This window comes from Petaurus breviceps, unplaced genomic scaffold (assembly GCF_028583685.1).
Source record: "Petaurus breviceps papuanus isolate PSGF00001 unplaced genomic scaffold, PetGlider_PUasm1.0 176, whole genome shotgun sequence".
In the NCBI taxonomy this organism is placed as follows: domain Eukaryota; kingdom Metazoa; phylum Chordata; class Mammalia; order Diprotodontia; family Petauridae; genus Petaurus; species Petaurus breviceps.
The window spans coordinates 17,694,911-17,715,134 of record NW_027185771.1 but is presented as its reverse complement, the minus strand read 5'-3'; the positions used below and the strand labels follow the sequence as shown (position 1 = coordinate 17,715,134).

At 42.8% G+C, this 20,224-nt stretch overlaps 1 protein-coding gene and 1 long non-coding RNA gene across 5 annotated transcripts in view; one reads left to right on the top strand and one right to left on the bottom strand.

Moving 5' to 3' along the window:
- Positions 1-3,089, bottom strand: part of LOC138159449 (uncharacterized) — a 20,154-nt gene extending 17,065 nt beyond the window's left edge. Inside the window, exon 1 of the long non-coding RNA XR_011167899.1 lies at positions 2,130-3,089. This is a non-coding gene — a long non-coding RNA (uncharacterized lncRNA). The remainder of the gene's footprint in view (positions 1-2,129) is intronic.
- Positions 1-19,900, top strand: part of LOC138159443 (cocaine esterase-like) — a 65,905-nt gene extending 46,005 nt beyond the window's left edge. For all 4 annotated transcript variants that reach the window (XM_069085802.1, XM_069085801.1, XM_069085800.1 and 1 more), the window contains 10 exons: positions 744-877; positions 4,102-4,255; positions 5,583-5,687; positions 6,583-6,681; positions 10,669-10,809; positions 13,094-13,168; positions 14,368-14,515; positions 16,056-16,178; positions 18,406-18,484; positions 19,383-19,900. In XM_069085802.1, coding sequence (XP_068941903.1) covers positions 744-877; positions 4,102-4,255; positions 5,583-5,687; positions 6,583-6,681; positions 10,669-10,809; positions 13,094-13,168; positions 14,368-14,515; positions 16,056-16,178; positions 18,406-18,484; positions 19,383-19,566 — 1,242 coding nt within the window. In that variant the 3' untranslated portion in view covers positions 19,567-19,900. The remainder of the gene's footprint in view (positions 1-743; positions 878-4,101; positions 4,256-5,582; positions 5,688-6,582; positions 6,682-10,668; positions 10,810-13,093; positions 13,169-14,367; positions 14,516-16,055; positions 16,179-18,405; positions 18,485-19,382) is intronic.
- The last annotated feature ends 324 nt before the right edge of the window (positions 19,901-20,224 follow it).

Here is a 20,224-nt window from a genome sequence, read left to right as displayed (position 1 = left end):
TAAAAATAGGATAATTTTTTTTTTAAAGACCCAATAGAAGGCATAACTTAGTGCTGGTAATCTATTCTGAGCAGTTTTTCTTGACTTTGAGAGAGCAGTTGCTGTTATATAGAAAGATTCTCTGGGCCACAGTTGAAACACTGACAGGGTGATGATGAACGTATTGCCCTGGGGCATCCTGGGTTTGTCTGGTTTGACCTGTTTCCCTTAGAAGGGAGTCCTGCCTCCTTTCCTTGTTTTGGGGGGGAGCAAGGATCCTTTAAGAGAGGCTGTTGTGCTTCCTGTGTGTATATATATATTTTTGCTTTTTGGAGGGGGGAAGGTAGGGCAATTGAGGTTAAGTGACTTGCTCAAGGTCACATGGTTGGTTTGTGTGTGTGTGTTACACGTCTAAGGCCGAATTTGAACTCAGGTCCTCCTGATTCCAGGGCCAGTGCTCTATTCACTGTGCCCCCTATCCACTCTCACTTCTTGTGCATATTTCACAGTAGGAGGACCTTAGGGAGCAGATTAAGCTGGGAAGATTGCAAGGAAGATCTGACCTGCCTCTGAGTCAAGTCAAGTGGGCTTTTACAGGAGTGGATCTCTGATACATATTCTGTCAACTCTTGAATTACACTTGATAAGTGAATTCATTCACATTTAGAGCAACTGTATCATTGGTCACAAGATAGCAAGGGAGCAGCAGAGCCAGGCTTGGTGGAATTTGTTCCTGTAAGGAAAACCATGTCTAATTTCTGCAGGTGATGGTGTGGATCCATGGTGGAGCTCTTGTTTTGGGAAGTGCTTCCGTGCATGATGGTTCTGTATTGTCTGCCTCCCAGAATGTGGTAGTGGTCACCATCCAGTACAGGCTGGGAGTCCTTGGGTTCTTCAGGTGAGCTTTGACCCCAGTAAAATGTGAGTACAAATATTTTTTCTCTGATGAATTTCCACATCTCTGAGTGGTTGAATGACGACAAATATAAATTCTGACTGGATGACATATCTCTTGCCTTCCCCACAAGTTAATCAAGATGTAGTAGAAAAAGCACTAGATTTGTGACCAGAGGACCCAGTTTCATATTATGGTCCTGCTTCTAATGACCAGTAAATTCACTTCTTCCTTGGCCTCAGATTCTAGATAGATAGATAGATAAATATATACAGATGGGTGGGCGGATAGATCATTGACTAGTAAACAGGTAGGTAGATATATAAGCCATGGATTAAGCACCAGGCAATGTACTAAGTGCTGGGGTTACATAACAAGAAGACGAGATGGTCCTATTGTGTTAACCTAGTCCCAGCTAGCTGTTCTGCGCTATAATAAAGTTCACGATTCCATTAGCCTCCCAAGTACCGATTTCCTGTAATGCCTTCCTCTAAAGTTATCTGTCTCACTGTGCCCTCTGGAATGCCTGTTCCACGGGTAACAAAGCTGTTTCCATTTCTTACCACTTCTACCGACGTGCACTCACCAAACCCTCACTTTGTCCTGATGACCCTCCCCAGAACTGTTTGCATTTCCGCTCATGCCTCCATTACTGGGAAACCTAAATATCCTCTCCCTCTGCCATGTCACTCAGGAACTTCTCCTTTGAGGTCCATTCAACTCATATTTATCACCCAACCATGATTCTAGTAGCGGTTACCATCCCCTGGGACCCTCCCCTTGCTTTCTCAATGAGCTCAGAGCCTTCTTTACAGCTTTTTCTCTCTCCCAACTCCTTCCTTCATACTGAGGAACTTCCCTTCACCAATCTCAGTCCTCAGTGTATTCACTCCTCATGACTCAGTCTTCCGCCCCACCTCAGCTACATACAGAGATGGTATAATGATTTCACCTTGCCTCCTGAGTGTTTTATGTTCATTAAAATTCTCAATTCTAAATAAAGGAATTTAACCTTGTTATAATCTCATCATTCCACCCCATTCTCTGCCATGTACCCCCTAACCCTGCTCTTCACCCTCACTTTGACCTTCACTCCCCCCGCCCCTCCTTCTTTCCCAGGCCATCATCACCCCTGCCTGGTTACACTCTCTCCCCTTCCCCATCTTAATCCCGTAGGGAACCGCTTCATCTCTACACTGACCCCCTATCCTGTGGCAAATTTTTCTCTACTGTGTGGGTCAAAAGGACCACTTACTCAAAGAAACCAAATCAGAGGCAGGCTTGTGGTGAGCAGGAAGGTGTAATTTTTCTTTTTCCCTGGGGTCCTTCACCAAGGAGATTCAAAAGAAGGAGGCCCGTGGTATGGAGCAAATGGGGGTTTTAAACCCCCGTCCAGTAGGACCGGGTTTTCCTCTGTCCGTTCCCATTGGATGAGGGGAGGGCTCACAGTCTAAAGGCGGGGACAGTGCAGAAGACGGAGGGGGGAAAGGCTTGGGCGGTCCTGCCTCCCATTGGCGAGGGGGCAGGACTCTCCGGCTGGCGGGGTCATTTCTCATCCCCATTGGTGGGGAGGTGTGGCCAGCAGTTTGGCGCCCAGCGTCTCTAGCCACTATTCCTTTCTCTCATTGGCTGAGACATGAGTTCACATTTATGACTATCCTTCTCTCCCATTGGTTGGGGAGGAAGCGCTAGCTGACCCTGTTCTCGTTGCCTGGTCTCACGCATCTTGTTCTCCGTCCTTAGGAGTCTCCCTGGAATTTTTAGTCCTAGTTGTCTCATTCTCTTTGCCTAAGAGACAACTGGTGGGTAGGGCGAAAAGCCAGGAAGTTCCCCCCGGAAAAGAATGGGTTTTGCAGAGAAACTTTTAGAGGAGAAAGTGAGGTGCCAGGAAAGAGAAGGGAAGAGGAGGTTCCAAGTTCTGTACTTCTTCCAAATAAGCCAGGACTCCATTTCTGGGAAGTCTTCACAGGACAGGCCTGAGCCTCGGTTTACTCCCATCTTCCACTCCTTTTGCTCTTCTTTGCCAACTGTTGAATGAAGCTGGAGAAAATCACGATTCCGTGTTGCCTGGTCCATTAAGATTAACGTTAAGCAATCTTAACTGGGTCCTCCCTGTGGCAAGGCAATCTTTTTGTACCTCCATAATAAATTCACGGTCTCACTCACCGCAGTGGCTTTTCTAAACTTTTGCATCCCTCCTCAGACTTCTCATGGCTCCTCTTCTCCTCCCTGTCTTATCTCAGAACCTTGTCTCATACTTTGCTACAAAAAAAAAAAAGCCATCTGCTGAGCCCCTTTCTAGGCCCTCTTCTTTATCTCATATTGGTCACATGTCTTCTGTTCATATCTCCTCCTTTACCCCTGTCTTTCATGAGGAAGTGGATCCTTTCTTTACGAAGTGTACGGTTTCTACATGCGCAAGTGATCCCATTTTATCCTGGCCTTCTGTCTCTATCTTTCTGTCTCTCTCTTTGCTTCTTCCCCCTCCCCCCACCCTTAGCTGCTTCCCCACTATCTACAAACTTGCTCATGTCTCTCCTCTGTTCTCAAAAATCTTTGCTGGTACACTCATCCATCCATCTTTCTTTCCATCTATACATGCATCATCCATCCATCCCCAGGAGCTATCATCCTGTACATCTCCTGTTTATGGCTAGACAGCTTGGTTCATTTCTCTTACTGTCTTCACTCTGACTTCCAGTCTTCAGACCAGAGATCTACAGTTTCCCATCTCCAACTATCTCAAAATGTATGTGCTGTTATAAACTCTGAAGGGAAGAAAGCAGCCTTGTGGAGGCTCTGCCTGGAAGGCCCAGGGAGCCACTAAAAAGTCCTGCAACTGAGAGTCCTTGCAGTGGGAGGATTCAAGATCTGTCTCACCAGTTTACATCTGTGTAATAAGAACAACAATGGCTAGCATTTGAATGGTCCTTTCAGGCTTAGAAAGCACTTTACATGTAGTGTCTCATTTTATTCTTGCAACAGCTCTGAGAGATACATGCCATTATCATTCCCATTTTACAGATGAGGTAACTGAGGTAGAGGTCTAAGTGACTAACCCATGGTCACACAACTAGTAGATGAACACTGGTCCTGCCAGGTTGACTTCCAGCAGTCTACCCATTGCATCATCCGGTTGGAGGAGATGGTCTTTAAATCTCATAATCCTATGAACCTGGGGCTCTTCTTCAGAATTCTCCAAACTTGTCTAATATCTGATTTTTCAGCACTGGGGATGAGCATGCACCTGGCAACTGGGGTTTCCTCGATCAGGTGGCTGCCCTGAGGTGGGTCCAGAAGAATATTGCCCACTTTGGAGGAGATCCTGGCCTTGTGACCATCTTTGGCGAGTCAGCTGGAGGAATGAGTGTTTCTTCACATGTAGGTGGAAAAGATATCACCACAGACTGAAGGGGGTCTCTTGTAGCCAAAACCAAGGTCTCCAGAGGTGGGGAACCTGTGTCCTTGAGGCCACATGTGGCCCTCTAGGTCCTTAAGTGGTGCCCTTTGACTGAAACCAAACTTCATGGAACAAATCCCCTTAATAAAAGGATTTTTTTTTCTGTGAAATTTGGATTCAGTCAAAGGACTATACTTCAGGACCTGGAGGGCCACATGTGGCCTCAAGGCTGCAGGTTCCCCACCCCTAGAAGGACCTGAGATTTTCTTCCTCTTCTCTTATCCTCCCCCCTCTCAGAACCATTGGGGCTGCTGACTTCTTTCTCAAAGGTTGGCCCCTGTCCTTGCCTTTCATTTGGAGATCCCACTATACTCCCCTGCCCTAGTCCCAACTAGTCATCTAGGCCCTTCTTCCTCTTTGCTGGAGATAGAAGATGAGTAATCCCTTTTTAAAGGCTTAATAACAACTTTGAGTAAGAGTAAAAGAAATATACAGGGTAATGATGAAATAATTCAAGGCTCAATGTATCCCCAATGTCACCACTGAGGTGCTCCTCTTCCCAAGGCTACTCAGAGCCTCTCTGTGCCTTCCCAGGTGGCCTTTTTGACCAGCTATGGCTGCAGATCTGCTCTCTCCTGCCTTTGCCAATGAGCCTCTGAGAGCTGAGCATGACTGGCCCTCATATGACAGACATAAAATCTGTTAGGGGGCTCAGAGGTAAAGATCTTCTTGCTTGGTAGCCCTCCTCCCCCAGGAGTTTGCACATCACTGACATAGCCTCCCGGCTGTGATAAGGCAGGGGAGGAAGACTTCAGTGGAAGGATAATGCTAAAAAAAATAGTAACTGATGAGAAAGTAGAAAGTTCCCATGATATAGTGGGAAAAACTGTTGGATTTGAAGTCATTTGATCCTAACAACACCCCTGGACTTTCTCATAATCAATAAACAATGTGACCCTGTAAGGAGGCAGGGCATTGGAACAGCTTTGCTGGGTTACAGAGCACAGGCATCTTATCATACCATTACTGAACCACCCAGACAGTCCAGAACCATGGCCAAGGCCCTTTAGCCCTCTTTTCTGTCTAACTTTCTTATAGGCCTGACTGTATCAAAGGGCTCAAGGGTCAGGGTCCCCTAGAGAGAACCCTGTTTAAGACTGTCCTATAGAGCTAACTTAGGGGTGTGGCAGGGTAAATAATGGCCCTGGTTTTCAGACTCACAGTCTCCTCTGTCTCTGCTAAGCCAGAAGTATCTTGGTCTCCCCATGAGTGCTTCCTCCTCCCCTCTGCTGTGCTTTGCTTCCCCAGGTTCTGTCCCCCATGTCCAAAGACTTGTTCCACAGAGCAATCATGGAGAGTGGTGTGGCCATCCTCCCTGGCTTGATTTCTTTCAGCTCAGATATGGTTCTGCATGTAAGTTACTTGTTCTTTTGTCATTGCAATTACCCTTTTCCTTCCTTAGGCTTATTGACCTCCCAACTCTGTGGCCTGGTATCCCATTCATCTTCAGGCTCATCAGGGCTATAATTAGGTTCACTGGAATGTAGTGGATTGTTCAAGCTGAAAGTTACCATAGAGGTCATCTAGTTCAAGCCTGTCATTTTACAGCAGAGGAAACTGAGGCACAGAGAGCAAGGATTCAGTTCGTGGCCCTGCTTCTCACTTTGCCTGTGATGTTTGGTAAGGCATTTCCTTCTTTGGGCCTCAGTTTCTTCCTCTGTAAAACTGTATTCAATTAGATCATTTATAAAATATCTTCTAGCTCTAAATTCTAATTTCTGACACTCATGGAACAGCAGGAAGAATTCCTCGAGGGGGCCCAGGTACAGGTTAGATGGAATGATCTGTGAGGTCCCTTCTGCTTTTCTGGTTCTGTAATTCTGTGGCTTGTCCAAGTCACACTATGAGTTAGTGAGTGAGCTGGGACCAGAACTGAGGTCTCTGAGCCAATGCCAGGTCTTTTTCAACATTCTGGACCCCAGTCCTTTAGGGATATTTACGTCTTTTCTACCTGAGCAAATGGTAAACTCTTTCAGAACAGGGACTGTGTCTTTGTAACCTGCCCCTGTCCATTCCCATCCCCATTGGTGGGAATTGAGCCCCGCACATAGCATCATCATGACTGGGGGATTCACCCCCTTAGGCTGTCAGACAGATTCCAGCTTCGTCTCCTTTTCACTATTACTGCATCACCTATAGAAGTGGTCCTTTGCGAGCTTATGATCAGTATAAAATGATTCCTCTATTGTGATACAAGCCAGTGGTTCCTCTATGAGAATATTAACTCTCTGTGGGTGCCTCTTTGCAGGTTATTGCCAATCTGTCTGCTTGTGAAAGACGCAATTCTGCCTCCATGGTTCAGTGCCTTAGGAGCAAATCTGAGGATGAGATCCTGGCCATTACCAAGGTATGTAAGCTGAGAAGCCAGGCTTCCAGTAACAAGAAGAGTTGCCTTAGGGCAGGACTGGGCACCCAACCTTCATTAGGTGGGAATGAGGTGAAGATCTTGGTAATGTCACTCTCTTAGCCTCAGTTTCCCCCTAACTAGATGATCTTCAAGGATATTACCACCTCCAGTATTCTGTGTCTGAAGGTTTCTTCTAGCTCTGATGTTCTGCTTTCTAGGATCTCTTCTACCACCAACCATTCTGTGCTCTCAACTTTTTTTGCATGCTAAAGTTCCATTCCTTATACTCTGGACATACTAAATCCTAAGAAACCTTCCAACATTCTGTGTTCTAAACATTTCAGGTTCTAAAGTTCTAAGCTCTTTCATTTTCCAATCTCACAATCCTTTCCAATCAGACTTTCTCTTTTTATGGAATCATAGCTTTAAAGATGCAATGGTCCCTTCAGATCTGATTCTAACATTCTGGCTTCCAATGTTATTTATTCCAAGTTTCCTTCCACTGCCAATATTCTGCTTTACAAGATTTTTTCCCCAATTGTAACATTCTTTTTTTTTTTGCCTTTTGAAGGGCAATTGGAGTTAAGTAACTAGCCCAAGGTTACACGGCTAGTTTTGTTTGTTTTTGTTTTTGTGTGTGTTAAGTGTATGAGGCCAAAACCGAACTCGGGTCCTCCTGACTCTGGGGCCAGTGCTTTTACTCACTGCAACACCTAGCTACCCCTATGCTCTACCATTATATCAGCTAAAGTGCGGAAGATGCAGTTAGGTGGTACAATGGTTAGAATTCTGGGGAAATCGACCTAAGGTCAAATCTAGCCTCAGACACTAGCTGACATTTAACCTGTTTGCCTCAGATTGTTATCTGTAAAATGGGGATAGTAATAACCCATACCTCTCAGGGTTATTGTTATTATATCAGAGGATCAACTGAGATAATAGTTATAAACTGTTTTTTTAGTACAGTGCCTGGCACTTAGTAAGCACTAAATAAATGTTAAGATGATGATGATGGTGGTGGTAATGGTGGTGGTGATGGTGGATCCTTCCAGCTTCAGCATTCTGGTCTTGGTCACATTTCATATCTAACACCCTGTGGATCTTTGGAAGAAAGAAAGAATCACAGTTGTGGGAAGCTTTCTCTATCCTCTGGGATTGATAGCTCTCATCTAATTATTCCTTTCATAAAAATACATTTTATATATTATCTCATTTCAATTATTTTGCAGTAGTCATTTTTGTTCACACATTTTGCAACAATTTCCCAACAATCACAAAGTACCCTTGGTAGTACAAGTATGATATCATTCCCAAATTACAGACTTGGGAATTAGAACTATTGAACGGTAACAGTGAGAAGTCAGGGAGCTATTTGCTTTTATATTTGCATCCCCAGAACCTAGGACAATTGGTGGACTGATGTAATGACTATATATTTTACAAAGGAGGAAACTGAGTCCCTGAAGGGTTAAGTGACTTTGCAAAATGTCACACAATTCAAAAGTATCAAGAAGGATCCCTGACCCCAGGCCTTTAGGACCAAAATCTTTCTTCATCTCATTGCAGTGCTTCTTCAAAGAATTCTTTGCCTATACTCACTTAGTAGTGTTAAAGCCAGATTAAGTGTTAAAACCAGATCTAATTACATCAAATTGTTCATTCATTTTTCAGTCATGTCTGACTCTTTATGACCTTATTTGGAAATTTCTTGGCAAAGATACTGGAGTGATTTGTCACTTCCTTCTCCAGCACATTAAGAAACTGAGGCAAACAGGGTGAAATGACTTGCCCAGGTTATCCCATATAGTAAATGTATGAAACCAGATTTGAATTTGGGAAGGTGAGTCTTTCTGACTCCAGATCTGGTGCTCTGTCCACTGTGGCCTCTAGCTGCCCCTTCATTTAATTACTCTCTCTGTTTATGTGTATTGACTTTTCTTCATTCATTCCTAAAACTATTATATTTTTCTACCTGATTTGACAACAGTTTCCTCATCTGGAAAATCAGGGGGTTGGACCAGATGGTCTTCTAAAGTACTTTCCAGCTCTAAATCTACAATCTTATGAATATTCTCTGCCTGTGAGACTGAGTTTCATTTTGAGATGGGAGAAGAAAGGATTTCTGACTTTCACTCAAACCCAAGCCCAGAATTCAGAGTACAGAACAATTTTGTGCCTCCATCCCTTTTTTGACATCTCATATTACTTACCTGCATGCATGGATCTGTCCTCAGTCTTCTAAATGTTCCCTATATTCTCTTGCCTTTATGCCTTTGTTCAGGTGTGTCTTATGTCTGTAAAATCCTTCCTTCATATTATCCTACTGGTTTATAAAGTGCCTTTCTCATACCAGTGCATGAGGTAGGGACCACATGAATTATCTTTCCCATTTTATAGATGGCTAAATGTTTGAGGAGGTTTCAGTGAATAAAAAACCTGGCCTGGAGTGAGAAAGACCTGATTTCAAATCCAGCCTCAGATACCTAATAGCTGTGTCACCCTGGGCAAGTCATTTAACCTCTGTCTGCCTTAAGCTACTGGAGAAGAAAATGGTAAATCACTCCAGTATCTTTGCCAAGAATCCCCCATGGATTGGTATTGGTGTACAATGGTCAATAGGGTCATGAAGAGATAGACACAACTAAACAGCAACAACCAAACTCTAAGGAGCCTGGAGGCAGTAACTCATCCTCTTCTCCAGCATCACAGTCAATGATCATCAGACCTGGGATTCACACCCAGGTATCTCCCAGTTTGCAATCCAGTCATCTTCCTGCCCCACCCTGCTGTCTCTCGTAGCCACACTTTGTCTATAGAATTCTTCCCCATCCATTAAAGTCCAATTGAACCCTCCATCTGAGGAAGCTTCATGGGAAAATATCTGGACAACAATTCAGTTGCATTCATCTCTCATTTTTCAGGAGAGAAAATTGAAACCCAGAGAGAAGTAATTTGCCTGAAGTTATAAAGTCCATTAGTGGTTGAGCCAGGACTAGAATCCAGATGTGTCGCCTTTGAGGCCAGGCCTCTCCTGCTGCTTATTCCAGAAGCATTTCTAGAGCAGCTTCTGTGTCTGGTCTGGGGGGACACAAAGTTTGGATAAGGGAAAAGTCCATGATGGAACTTACCTACTTAGGGGAGAGGGCTTTATGCCACATACAGGTAAGAGAACCTAAGTCCACAGGGGTGTCACAAGCATACGTGGTGGGGCCTCTGAAGAAGGGAAGGGTCATTCTGGCCATATCAGAGAAGGTGTGCTGGAAGACATGGCAGTTAAATTGACTCTTGAAGGCAGTGAAGAATTTCAAGAGGTAGCAATGAGGGATAGGTCATTCTGTCCATGAGGAGTGAAGTGAACCAAAGCAGAGAAGTAGAAAAAGGGGGCTGACTTTCAGTGGAGAGCCAGGAATCCATTGTTGGTGAAACATGATGTACATGGCACAGGTCAGAGTCTTCATAGTATGAGATAAGTCTGGAAAGGTAGAATTGAGGGCTCTGAATACCAGGCTGAAGTGTTGGAGGTTTTCTTTGAGTAATGGGGAGTCATGGTTTTTTTTTTTAATGGAGCGTCATGAGCAAATGTGAGATGAGAAAGGTGCACATGCACGTGTATATGTGTACATGTGTGTGTATGTGTGTGCATGCTCATGCACATGTGTGTGATATAAATTATAGGGAGAGACAGGGAAGCTAGTTTGGAAACCGTTTCAAGAGTCCAGATAAGTAGGGATTGCTAAGTGGCGCAGTGGAGGGAGCACTGGTCCTAGAATCAGGAGGACCTGAGTTCAAATTTGCCCTCAGACACTTAACTAGGTGTGTGACCCTGGGCAAGTTACTTAACCTTGATTGCCTCCAAAAAAGAAAAAAAAAACAGAGTCCAGGTAAGTGATAAAAAATAAGATGGTAACAATGAGAATGACAAGAAAGTGATACTTGGAAGGGAGATTGTGGAGATACACTTGCTTTTTTTTCTTTTTATTTCTTTAGCATTTCAAGATAATCCCTGGTGTAGTTGATGGGCAATTCTTCCCCAAACATCCAGAAGAGTTGCTGGCTGCAGGAGAGTTCCACTACATTCCTTCCATTGTTGGTGTGAACAATCATGAATATGGCTGGGCTCTTCCTGTGGTAAGATTCTAGGATTTCCTATTCTGTGCCAGTTTCTTTCTGGTCTCAACAGTTTATATTTCTGTAAAGAATCATAGACTTTCTGAGTTGGTCAGGACCATGATGGCCATGGAGTCCAAGCTAGGGTTGAAGGAGGATCCTTTCTATAACTTGCTGGACAAATGTTCAGCCTCTGCTTGAAAACCTCCAGGGAGGGAAAACCTACTGCTTCTTGAGGCAGCTCCTTCCTCTTTTAGGTAGCTCTCACAATTGGACAGGGCATCATGACATCAAATAGAAATTTACTTCTTTTTCTATTTCCACCTGTTGTTCCCACCTCTGACCTTAGGAAAAATGACACTAGTTAAATGTCTCTTCCAAGTCACCATCCACCAGACAGTTAAAGGCAACTAACATGTCTGCCCTTGCCCTAAGTATTTTCTTTAACTAGCAAAGCAAGTTCCTTCAACCCATCCATATATTGTAAGATCAAGAATCCCTTTTCAGTTTCTCTGTCTCAAACACTTTTTCTCAAAAACATTTTCTGTCTCAAACGTGATGCTCAGAAGTGAGCAAAAGATTCCAGATATACAGTTATCCCTTCTACATTGCAGAGATTGGGGGCCCACTGCCCCCTGTGATCTGGAAAATCCATGTTTTTTGGCCTCCCATCCTTCATACCACAGAAAAAGGCTGAGTTATTATGGTATTAAAGAATAACATATGTTAATATTATACAATACTGTACATATTTTTGATGTATTCCTGAGTTTCTAAACTTTTTCCGTATCATTTGTTGGTCTTTGCCCATTGTCTGCAGCTTCCACAAAATTCTCCCAAAATTGCCATTTTATTTCTTATGCCTACCCTCAACATATTGAAACCATGATGAGGAAAGTCTCAATGTGGAAGGGATAATTATAGTCTCCCCAGGGGAAGAGCACAGGGGGACTCTCACCGCCTTATCCTTGGAAGCTATGCCTCTCTTAACACTCCTCAATATCACATTGCTTTTTAGGTTGCCATATTTTGCCATATTACCCTGTTGCCTCCTTATGGGCTTGTGGTTCACCAAAATCCCCAGATCTTTTTCAAAGAAATTGCCAGCTAACCATGCCTCCCTCATCTAGAGATTGTAAGACTTTGTCCCTATTAAGTCTGATCCTAGTGACCATGGTTGGTCCAAAGTTCTAGCCTTTTTTTGGGTCCCGACTCCATGATCCATATGTTAGTAGACCCTGCTGACATTGTGTCATCTGCACATTTGCCTTTTCTAAAATCAGAAAGGTTACCCTGAACAAGCTTCCCTGGAAGAATCAAAAGTGATTCAAACTTTGGTTATTTTCTCTATGGATGACCCATTTCATGTACAAATCTTATCAGAAGAATGCTCGAGCTATGTCTAGCTCCTTTTTCTTAAAATATCCTCTACAATTCCCATTATTTTGTTTTAGGTTTTTATTTAAAATTTTTTTTTTTATTTTTGGAGGCAATCAGGGTTAAGTGACCTACCCAGGGTCACACACCTAGTTAGTGTCTGAGGACCAATTTGCACTCAGGTCCTCCTGGCTCCAGGTCCTTTGCTCTATCTGCTATGTCACTTAGCTGCCCCAAGTCCCTTTATTTTAAAGGAACAGTGAATAATACTAGCTTTCATTAACATAGAACTTAATAGTTTACAAAGTTTCTTTCAATGTACCCATGTGAGGTAGGGACCATTAAGATGTTTGTCCCCATTTTGTAAAGTAGAGAACTGAGGCTCCCAGAAAGGAGCTCCTGTCACATAGCTCTAGTCACACAGCAGGGACTAGAACCTGGGCCTTCTGATGTGAGACCAGGTCTCTTTCCTATGGATTTCAGGTCATCATATCTCAAGGCCATTGGGTTGATATTAATTTTAAATATGACATGATATTAACACCCATTTGTCAGCTGCTTCCTTGAGCACAGGAATACAAAGTTGTTCTATTTACACTCATCAGAAAAATAGAATTCTACTGCATCATTTCTAGCAGAATGTGTTATAATAAATATCAGTCATTGTCTAAGGCCACTGATCATTCTGAAGAAGCTACAACCACTGATTTATTATGTACTGTGTAATTACCCCCCATTTTTTCTGACCATTTTGCAAAATATCTTGAGAATTTCTCAATTGAGCATTTTCAGTAATTCGGAAACAAATCTATGGCACTTGTTCCTCCTTAAAGGATAAAATTACTTCCTTGGATTAGATTGTTTAAAAATATATAAATTTCATAAAGTTCTAAAGAATATTCACAGTGTGCCATTTTTCTTTACACAGGAAATGGGTACTCCTGGATTTAAGGAAAACATGGATAAAAACAGTATTGAATCAGCACTGCAAAGTCCACTTTTGGTGAGATACCAGTTAATTTTTTTTAAGAACATCTACTACATTGCAGGTACTGGTTAACTAACAAGGATAAAGTGAAATAGTTCCTGCCCTTGAGGGATTCCTTGAGGAATTCTATGAGGGAGCTAAACTGGGCATCCAGAGTTAGATGGAAAACATGCAGAAAGCAAATCTTGGGGGAGGGGTAAGGCACTAGCAGCCGAAGGAGGGAGGAAGCAAGAAAGACGTTCTATAGAAGGTACTGTTTGAGCTGAGTATTGTCAGTGGAAAGGCATGGAGATGAGAGATGGGTTGTGAAGTGTGAGGAATAAAAAGGATGGCATACCTGGAGCCACAGAGAGTGAGGAGGCAACAATGTATACTAAGTCTAGGTGGGGCCATGTTATTAAAACCTCTAAATACTGAACAGAAGAATTTATATTTTAATCCTAGAGGTAATGGGCATCCACTAGAATTTACTTAGTTGGTGCAGGGGAGTAAAATGGTCAGATCTGTGCTTGGAAAATCCCTTTGGAAGGTGAGTGGAGGATCTCTTGGAGTGAGGAGAGATCTCAGGCACAGGGACCAATCAGAAGGCCATTGAAATAGTCTGGGAGAGAGCCAGTGAAGATCCTTCCACCTTCTGACTTTCTTCTCTCATAGTCACAGTGGGGAAGGGACCTTGGGACCCCCTGTAGCTCTATCCTTTCCTTGAGCCTCACATCCCTTCTACATCAAGCCCAACAACTAGTCATCTAGTATTTTCTTGAGGAATTTAACCCAGAAAGAGCAGACCCTGGTGGGGAGGTTGTAAAGGGACCTAATTCATTATTCTCTGGGCCTGAGAATAGCGGGCAAAGTTGTGTGGGCTTATTCCTTGTGATTGTTTAGTTGATGTGTCATGTCTGAATATTTGTCACCTTTTGGTGAGTTCTTTTGGCAAAAGTACTGGAGTGCTTTGCCATTTCCTTCTCCTTCTCATTTTTCAGATGTGGAACTAGGGTAAACAAGGTTCAATGACTTGCCCAGGGTCACATAGCTGATACATATCAGAGGCTAGATTTCAACTCAGGTCGCCCTGACTCTAGGACCAGTGCTTTATCTACTGTTCCCCCTAGCTCCCTTGCTCATTCTTTATAAGCAACCAACAAACATCCCCAAACAATCTACTGCCAGGTAAGTTCCTTTTTCTGTTACTCTCTCTCTTCCTGGGTCTCCTATAGGGTCTTCCTCCTCAGCTTGGGCAGTTGATGATGGAAGAGTATTTAAGAGATACTGAGGACCCAGGAGGATATCGAGCTCAATTCCAGGACATGATGGGGGATTTGGTCTTTGTTATTCCTTCCCTCAAAGTGGCCAAATACCAACACAGTGAGTATGACACAGACCCTTTTCAGAATCATGGTTAAGAACGTTTCATCTCTGGGGCAATGTGTGTATGTTACCCACACACTCATGCAGAAGTGGGGTCTTCCTTCTGGCTTTGCTATTATATCCTTCACATTGGTTAAACTGACCTTGTTTACCTTCCTTCTTCTTTTCTCCTCCCTCAACCTAAACCAAGCAGAGCACGGTGGGGGACTGTGTGAACACTGTCTACAAATAATCTTAATAATAAATAATAATAACCCACATTTCTATAAGCAGATGCGCTTAACATTTTTGTGGGTATGCATCATGGTCCCCTTTGGAAGTCCAGGGAAATTTAAAGATTCCTTCCAGAGTGAAGCTTATTTTTTAGCCTTTTTTTTTGGAGGGCAATTGGGGTTAAGTGACTTGCCCAAGGTCACAAGGCTAGTTTTTGTGTTAAGTATCTGAGGCTGGATTTGAACTCAGGTCCTCCTGACTCCAGGGTTGGTTCTCTATTCACTGCGCCACCTAGCCACCCCAGAGTAAAGCTTTTAAATGTATGAAAATAAAATACCTAGGATAGAGAACCAATTACACTGAAATTGAGTTATCTAAGTACTCAAATATAAATAAATCCAAGAACCCCTGCTAGAGTGCTTTATTGGTATAAAACACATTACATCCATTGTCCCTGTGGATCCTCACAACAAACTCATCCTAGTGGATACAGCATGGACCTGGAGTCAGGAAGACCTGAGTTCAAATCCAGACTCAGACACATTCTAGCTGTGTGTTCCTGAGCAAGTCATTTAACCTCTGCTTGCCTCAGTTTCCTCAAATATGAAATGCAAATGCTAACAGCACCTCTGTTGTTGCAAGGCTCTAGTGAGATAATATTTGTAATGCACTTAGCACAGAATCTGGCACAAAGTCGGTGCTCTATAAATGCTTATGTATAGGGCAGCTTCAGGAGACAGTGGACAGAGCCCTGGGCCAGAGTCAGGAAGACTCCTCTTCCTGAGTTCAAATCTGATCTCAGACACTAGCTATGTGACCTTGAGCAAGTCACTTCACCCTCTTTGCCTCACTTTCCTCATCTGTAAAATGAGCCACAGAAAGAGATGGCAAAGCACTCCAGTATCTTTGCCAAGAAAACCCCAAAAGAGATCAGGTAGAGTTGAATAGGACTGACAAACATCTGAACAACAAATGCTTATTTCCTTCCCCCACTTCAGATGGAGTACACAGGCTCAGAGATTATTATCTCCACATTACAGTTGAAGGATCAGCCTTAGAGAAGTAAAAGGATTCCCCTGAGGTCTTGTAGTCAGTTACTGGTAGGGCCAGGATTCCAACCTAGGTCCTATCACACCAGACCCCAGCACTTGTCCTGCCTCACAGCATTGTTTTGGGACAGTATTTGTTAAGGGGCTGCCCTTCAGGAGCCTGCCTGTTAATGAACAGCTACGATGGCCCCAACCTCAAAGGAGGAAATCAGGCTGGGCTCCCTGCCCGATGTTCAGCATGTCAATAACCACCAGCATTTCTTATGTTTGCCTAGGTCCCAGCTCTCCAGTCTACTTTTATGAATTTCAACACAGACCAAGCATATTTAATGGTGTGAAGCCAGATTTTGTGAAGGCAGACCATGGTGATGACGTGCCTTTTGTCTTTGGAGTGCCCTGTAAGCAACAACAGAGATGGGATGGAACAGAAAGCTATGGCTTGGGGTGGGGGGCAGAGGGGGCAGAATCCTTGGGGCTCTGGCCTGCCTTCTCCATGATTCATCTACCTTATTCTTTCTGATATCAAACCAAATAATAATGCCTTACCTTTCCACAAAGCACCTTCCCATATATCAGCCCATTCAATAATGATAATAGCTAAAAGTTGCTAGTATTTATATACTATTTGAAGGCTTACAAAGAGCTTTGTATAGGCTCTTCTCATTTGATAGTCTCAAAAGAGCACTATGAAGGTGCTGGTGCTATCCCCATTTTATAGATGAAGAAACAGCTTCGGAGAAAGGTGCCTCTTGGCTAGACAAGAGTCACAGAGCTAGTTAAGGATCTGAGTCAGGATCTGAACTAGCAGTTTCCTGATTCCACATTCAGCACTTAGTTCACCTATCATCTAACCACTATTTGATCTTACCAAATACGCTATGAGGGTAGCAGTGGGGAAAGGGAGGGATTTTGTCTGTTGTACAGAAGAGGAAACTGAAGCTCAGAGAGAGGGATAGACTTATCTAATATCGCTGAGTTAGCAGGTCTAATCCCAGATCCAGGGTTCTTTCTGCCCTACCAGGTCCCCCAGGAGGCACTAAATAGGGACCTAGTACCCCGAGAAGAGTTTTTTTTTTAAATTATTCTTTTTATTTCTATCTACAACTTTTGGCACAGTGCCAGGGACAGAGGAGATAATTAATAGCTAGTTATCTGATTGACTTAGTGATTGGAGATTAAGGTCTCAGCCTTGGAAGTCCCCTTGATTATTCAGGCAAACAATCAAGAGACTGAATCAGCTATTCTGTTCAATTCAGTTTATGTAATTAAGAACATCCAACGTACAGAGCCCTCCTTTCAACTCTGGGGAAGACACAAATATGATTAAGATACAGTCTCTGACTTCCTGACTTAGGCCTTTGGTCTGCAAAAACACATTTCCATAAGTCAGTGCCAGGTGACCTCATCAATACACTCATGCTCTCCTCTGATCTAGACACTAACCTGTCACACCATCTCATCCTGGGTGATTCTGGCCCTTGTGCTTCCCTGCACAGAGGATCTGTTCAACGTGCTGTAAGCCTTCCCTCTCTCCTTTTTTCCTTCCCTCCCTCTCTCCCTTCCTTTCTTTTTCTTCCTCCTTCCTTCCTTCCCTCTTCCTTCCCGCCTTGCCTCCTTTTTCTCCAATTATTCTTGATTCATTTTCTCTACCAGTGCATTTATTTGGTTTTTATTTATTTGATTGTTGGACAAAAGTCTCACATTTAGCTGTTTTAGGACTTAATGTTTGCAGATGGTCCCAAGTCTGTGTTTTTAGATGTCTTCTCTCCCTATTTTCACTTCCTCACACCTGTCCTGGCAGAACTGGAAGGCCAGTTTATACTTTTATCTGTTTCATGATGTGCCATGGTCAATGAAACCATGACCTTATGGGCCAGTTATTGCTGCTGAGATTATCTGCATGGCCCAGGCAGGGACCTTGAATGACAGGCAATGTCTGGTGCAGGGACCATAGGCAAAGATTTTATAGCTAGCAGAGTTTGTGCTGTTCTGTTGTAGCTCAGAATACTACTACTACTACTATAATTGTATGATTAATAATAATAATTATTATAAATAATGTTTATAACAATCACACCATTATAATAATTATATATGATAAACATGAAATTATAATATACTTTATTACAACATTTTATATTATAATTAGTACGTAATAATACATATATAATACTGATAGCATTTATGTAATACTTTTAAAAGTTTTGTAAAGTACTTTGTAAATGTTCTCTCTCTTTTTTTACTCTCCCAACAACCCTAGGGCACAAATACTATTATTATTCCCATTTTTCAAACAAAGAAACAAAGGCAGTTAAAGTGACTTGCCCAGAATTACTTCTCTAGTCAGTGTCTTAGGTTGGATTAGAACTCAGGTCTCCCTGATTTCTAGTCCAGACCACTTTGTTTTTTGGGGAGAGACCCAGTTATGGAGTCAGACAGCGAAGGCCAACAAGAACTTTGGGAGGTCCTCTGGGAGGGGAGTGACATGAAGGAAACTACTGGAAGAAGATAAGGTCAATGACCAGAGCAGGATTGATTGGGTGGTTTGGACTGGGAACTAGAGAAAAGGAGCCCTTTGGGTCTGCATTTTGACCTTAACTAAGATGTTTCTTCTTCTGTTCCTAGTTTTAGGAGAGGCAACAGAAGAGGAAAAACTCCTGAGCCACAGAATGATGAGCTACTGGGCGAACTTTGCCCGTAATGGGTGAGAAAGCTGCCCTTTGGGCTCCCAACGCTTTCCCTGTGGGGTAATGCTTGTTCCTAGGCACATAAAGGTTTCCCATTTACATAGAAGTTTCCTGATTGAAATTTATTCAGGAAAAATGTTATTTCAACCTAGGGGAAAGGTCTGGTGAACAAGCCCTTCCCCAAGTTCCTGGCCGGGGTTGGGGGAGGCATTGCTCTGTCAGACTCACCCACACATGGGCATCTTGAAAGGAAAACAAGAAAGATTAGCAACTCTTTTGGCCCTTACCATCACCCTGGAGTGTTAGTGACTTCTCTTCTCCTTTGGGAAGCATTAGGACAGGTGGTAGTGGCAAGAGCCTTGGATTTGGAGTCCAATATTGTTGTGCTTGATTCTTTGTGAAACCATCTGGAGTTTTCTTGGCAAAGATACTGGAGTGGTTTGTCATTTCCTTCTCTAGCCCATTCTACAGATGAAGAAAAAGAGTCAAAGAGGGGAAGTAATTTGCCAAGGATCACACAGTAACTAAATATATGAGGTTGGATTTGAACTTAGGTCTTCCTGACTCCAGGTCTGGCTCTATCCACTGTACCACCTAGTTGCCCCATTAAAAAGGAGTCCAGTGATATGAGTTCAATTCCTGACTTAGCTACTTATTCCCTATTTTAGTCTTTTCACCCTGAGGACCTTTCACCTTGGGTACATTAGAAAAGCTCAACAAGAAAGATGAATACCAAATTGATTAAAGATGGATGAACAAGTCTCTCTATGGGTGCTACCACTGTCTGCTGAATCCTACCTTCAGGTTCATCACTTGGTTTCCAGACTGAGCTGATGGTGGCTTGCTAAACTTGTCAATGCAGTGGCCCCTTTCTTGTCTAAATGTTTGTTTCTTTTTTTTTTTTTTTTACCCCAGGGACCCAAATGGTGCAGACCTTATTCATTGGCCAGTTTATGACCAGAAGGAAGAGTACCTACAGCTGAATTTGCAGTTGTCTGTGGGAAAGAGCCTGAAGAAGGATAAGTTTGAGTTCTGGACTAAGACTTTGCCTCAGAAGATGAAGGAATTACAGCCCGAAAAATCCCGGGTGGAGCTGTGATCTCTAAGCATAACCCATTTTACAATTGTTGCAGACCAGTAGCACCCAATCATTTCCTTTGAGTATTTCCTTGGTCTGAATTGAAGTGTAGTACAGTTTTGAGTGAAATGTTTTGACTCTTACTCATTACTTCTATGGCAGAAGAATTTAATTGATATCCAGAAGGAAAAAAATGGATTAACATAGTGCCTCCTATATTCCAGGCACTGTGTAATGGAAACACTTTTACCAATGTCATCTCTTTTGAAAGAGACCTTCCAGTCCTGAGACAGTGGGAATCTGATGAGACCAGTCAGTTCACCCTATTTCAAGGAAAAAAATCCCTAGTTCTTTTCACTGAACTATAGTGAAGATGATTTCATTTTCTGTCATTGTATCTCTAGTGTACTTGGTAAGGAAAGAATTAATGCTCAATGATTGATTTAGAGCTGGAAGAGTGTAATGCCAATCATGGCAGCACACCTGAGGACTGCTGCTGTGAATAATTTTAAAGGTCTAATTGCATAGTATAATGAACTCTCTATTAAGCAATAAACTAAACAATGTTCAATAAAGCATAACATTCATAAAAACATCATTAAGCAAAACATATTATCAAATACATACATACACATGTATGTATGTATGTATCTATTTATCAATCTCATAACATTTAATA